Source organism: Lactuca serriola, chromosome 4 (genome assembly GCF_051521515.1).
Source record: "Lactuca serriola cultivar US96UC23 chromosome 4, Lser_US96UC23_V15, whole genome shotgun sequence".
NCBI lineage: Eukaryota > Viridiplantae > Streptophyta > Magnoliopsida > Asterales > Asteraceae > Lactuca > Lactuca serriola.
Window position 1 is genome coordinate 126,294,124 of NC_136411.1, and position 3,774 is coordinate 126,297,897.

At 36.8% G+C, this 3,774-nt stretch overlaps 1 protein-coding gene across 1 annotated transcript; it reads left to right on the forward strand.

Moving 5' to 3' along the window:
• Positions 1 to 304: 304 nt before the first annotated feature.
• On the forward strand, positions 305 to 3,467 carry LOC145102508 (1-deoxy-D-xylulose 5-phosphate reductoisomerase, chloroplastic-like). Its single transcript, XM_079039909.1, has 12 exons — positions 305 to 674; positions 846 to 1,024; positions 1,114 to 1,200; positions 1,269 to 1,394; positions 1,486 to 1,548; positions 1,668 to 1,817; positions 1,913 to 1,980; positions 2,076 to 2,187; positions 2,267 to 2,371; positions 2,623 to 2,744; positions 2,942 to 3,088; positions 3,181 to 3,467. The coding sequence occupies exons 1-12, from the start codon at positions 584 to 586 to the stop codon at positions 3,338 to 3,340; spliced, it is 1,410 nt and encodes a 469-aa protein (XP_078896035.1). The 5' UTR covers positions 305 to 583; the 3' UTR covers positions 3,341 to 3,467.
• Positions 3,468 to 3,774: the final 307 nt, after the last annotated feature.

Sequence of the window (3,774 nt, forward strand, 5' to 3'; positions counted from 1 at the left end):
AACCCAAATAATAAAATTATAAATACAGCTATAAATATATCACATTACACGAGAAAACATTATTATTTTACTCAAGCAAGTGCTTTGACAACATCACCCTTCATGATCATAACTCAACATTTTGTATGCTCATTTGGCCGACTTGGTTTTCTTAACGTATTCAAAACAGTCGTATTCATTATAACAATCGAGAAGATAACCTGTGCACATTTATTTTGAAAGTGACATGGAGACATTACAAGTAAAAGCCAACCTCAAGGGGTAACAAGTGTAATATTTTCTATTTATAGTAATATTCAACAGTCGTCACCACCATTCGCCCACTTCCCCTTTTCTTTGGATTTCTTGAAAGTTGAAACCCAACGCCCTTGTCACCAACAGTTAGTGCATACTGGTCTCTTTCTCCAGACCTCCTGACTCTTAATTAAATCTCACATGGTTTTCCGCCAAAAAGCAAAATAAACAAATCCCACTTGATTGTTCAGTCTTTTCGTCTTCCTCATTCTATTCTGACCATTTTTTGGGAATCAAGATTTTCTTCAAGTTTTTAATCGACTGAAATTTGTGAAAGGTTCGAAGAAAAATGTCTTTGAACATTCCATCTCCAACAGAAGCCAGTGTCATCTCTTTCTTGGACACTTCCAAATCCAACACCCACCTTCTCAAGCTTCAAGGTGTTGTTTTACTTACCTAAAATCAAATTTTAGCAAAACCCCTGTATTAGTTTAACTAAGCTTACACAATATGTTCATCTTTGATATCTGCAATGTAGATTATGAATTTATGATTTCAGTGGTTGTTTTCTATGGGCATTGATTAATTTGTGTCCTTTGGTGTTTTGGTAGGTGGGTTCTCTTTTAAGAGGAAAGATAGTAAGGTAACATGTGGAAAGGGGATCCAATGCGCGGCGGCGCCACCTCCTTCGGCATGGCCGGGAACGGCTGCTGTTCAGCCGGGGACTAAGAACTGGAATGGCCCTAAACCTATTTCAATCATTGGATCCACTGGTTCCATTGGGACCCAGGTGAATTTTGAATTCTTTCGTTTCACTTCATGATTTTGCATATGGTATCTCTTCGATTCGTTTGATTATTTTTAGTTCTTGATGAACAGACACTAGACATTGTCGCCGAACACCCAGATAAATTCAAAGTTGTAGCACTTGCTGCTGGCTCAAATGTCACACTTCTTGCAGATCAGGTAACTAAATCGAATATTAATTTGGTGTTCGAAAGGTTTCTCTTTTGACATTCTACACCTTTTCGCAGATCAAAGCTTTCAAACCACAGTTAGTTTCTATGAAGAACGAGTCGTTGGTTAGTGAACTCAAAGAAGCTTTGGCCGGAGCCGATTACATGCCTGAAATTATTCCCGGCGACGAAGGTGTTATTGAGGTCAGTGTCCATTTTCCTCCATCGTTTCAAGCTTCTGCTACTTAAAAATCCGTCAGATTACTCACCGGAAACTTCTTCGACTCCAATTCAGGTTGCCCGTCACCCAGATTGTGTTACCGTAGTCACCGGAATAATGGGTTGTGCTGGTTTAAAGGTTCATCTTCATATTCTTTGATTTCTGTCGTTAATGGGGTCATCTTTTTGGGTCATATCACATATTCTAAGCATTCATTCAACGTTTTCATGCAATAATTTTGTGTTCTCGTTTCTTAGCCGACAGTTGCTGCCATTGAAGCAGGGAAAAACATCGCATTAGCAAATAAAGAAACCTTAATCGCCGGAGGTCCCTTTGTTCTTCCTCTTGCACATAAGCATAACGTTAAGATTCTTCCTGCAGATTCAGAACATTCTGCTATATTTCAGGTACAAAAACCGTTTAAATCATTTAGTATACAAGTTATACATTTATAAACCATTCTTTTTCTTAACATGAACGATCTCAATGTGGTGGTTTTCAGTGTATACAAGGCTTCCCTGAAGGTGCTCTAAGGCGTATAATCTTAACTGCATCTGGAGGTGCTTTCAGGTATAGTAAACTTTAAAACTTACCTCTAAAGTCGATGGCAAAATTTGGTTTAATCATCATCGAATTATTGTTTTAATCTCATGGTTTTTGTTTAGGGACTGGCCTGTTGAAAAACTGAAAGAGGTTAAAGTTGCAGATGCGTTAAAGCATCCAAACTGGAGCATGGGGAAAAAGATCACAGTCGACTCTGCCACACTCTTCAACAAAGTAAATCTTGATTTCTACTATTTATTGTTAATTGAAATTGCTAATCCAAAGACAAAATTAATTCCATTTATTTTGACAGGGTCTTGAAGTTATTGAAGCTCATTATCTTTACGGATGTGATTATGACGACATTGACATCGTTATTCACCCTCAATCTATCATCCATTCCATGGTCGAGACACAGGTAAAGTAATCACTCAAATAACTAAATGATCCCTAAGCACAGTTGGTTCTGGTCAAGGGTTCAAGTCTCAGCAACTGTTGGCCCGACATTATGTCTTGCCACTTAGCAGTGTACTTGATTTACATCTCACATTATGCTTTAGTGGCAGCGTGAGCCAGTTCAGGGGTTGCTGGAAGAATAATTTTTTTTTTTTGCAGAATACAAAACAACTTAATGAATTTTTACAATTTTTTCGGATTATGAATTTTTAGGACTCGTCGGTCTTGGCACAACTAGGATGGCCCGACATGCGGTTGCCGATCCTATATACATTGTCATGGCCCGATAGAATACACTGCTCTGAGATTACATGGCCCCGCCTCGATCTTTGCAAGTACGTAACATGTTTTAAGAGTAATTTGTTCTAAATCACGTATATATCGGTTTTATATTCTATATTTGTGTCCCACATCAACTAGACAGTGTCTGTTAGATCTGTCTCCATATATGTCAGAGTCTACCATCTACCATCTGGTCTCTTTTAGAAAGAAAATCAAGAACTCTACATATCTGACATTCTAATTAATATAGGTTGGGATCGTTGACATTCAAAGCTCCAGACAATGTGAAATACCCGTCGATGGATTTGGCTTATGCCGCCGGGCGAGCTGGTGGTACGATGACCGGAGTTCTTAGTGCCGCCAATGAGAAAGCGGTTGAAATGTTCATTGATGAAAAGTAAGTGGTTTGTATGTGTTTGTTGATTGGATTAAGAAATAATTAATATTGTGGTTGGTAATTAATGTGATGGTTAATTTGGTGTTTTTCAGGATTAGCTACTTGGATATATTCAAGGTGGTGGAGTTGACTTGTGAGAAGCATCAATCAGAGTTGGTGACAGCGCCTTCACTTGAGGAAATCATACATTACGATTTGTGGGCTCGAGAGTATGCTGCAAATGTCAAGGCTTTAACTCCAGCTCTCGTATGAACCAACATCTTGGATGCAACAGGATGACGATCAATGGTGTTAGGTTGTTCATTCAAACCAGGAATAAATGTTGTAGTATTTGTCATGTAATGGAAAAATATTTGGAATCAATTTTTTTTTTTAAAAAGTAATCTTTTTTTTTTTTTTTTTTAATTTTTTTTTTATCATAGTATTTAATAGTTTGTAGGTAGTTGTTCAAGTCATGATAAAACTTTGATAACAAAACAGTTAGAATAAATTAAAAAAAAACTTTTTAGGATATCAATAATAAGCTATAGTATATATGTGGAAATAGTTAAAGGTGCGTTTGGTCATGTTTGTTTTCCATACTTTTTTCTTTACAAATTGAAATCTTTGAAAGCAGCTTAGTATTTTTTTTTCTTACACATGGATCATTTTTATAATTTTTTATTACACATGGATCATTTCTATAA

Coding starts and splice junctions, on each gene's coding strand:
- LOC145102508 (XM_079039909.1), top strand. CDS start 584: ATGTCTTTGAACATTCCATCTCCAACAGAAGCCAGTGTCATCTCTTTC. Junction 1,549..1,667: donor TGGGTTGTGCTGGTTTAAAG/GTTCATCTTCAT, acceptor CTCGTTTCTTAG/CCGACAGTTGCTGCCATTGA. Junction 1,981..2,075: donor GCATCTGGAGGTGCTTTCAG/GTATAGTAAACT, acceptor GTTTTTGTTTAG/GGACTGGCCTGTTGAAAAAC.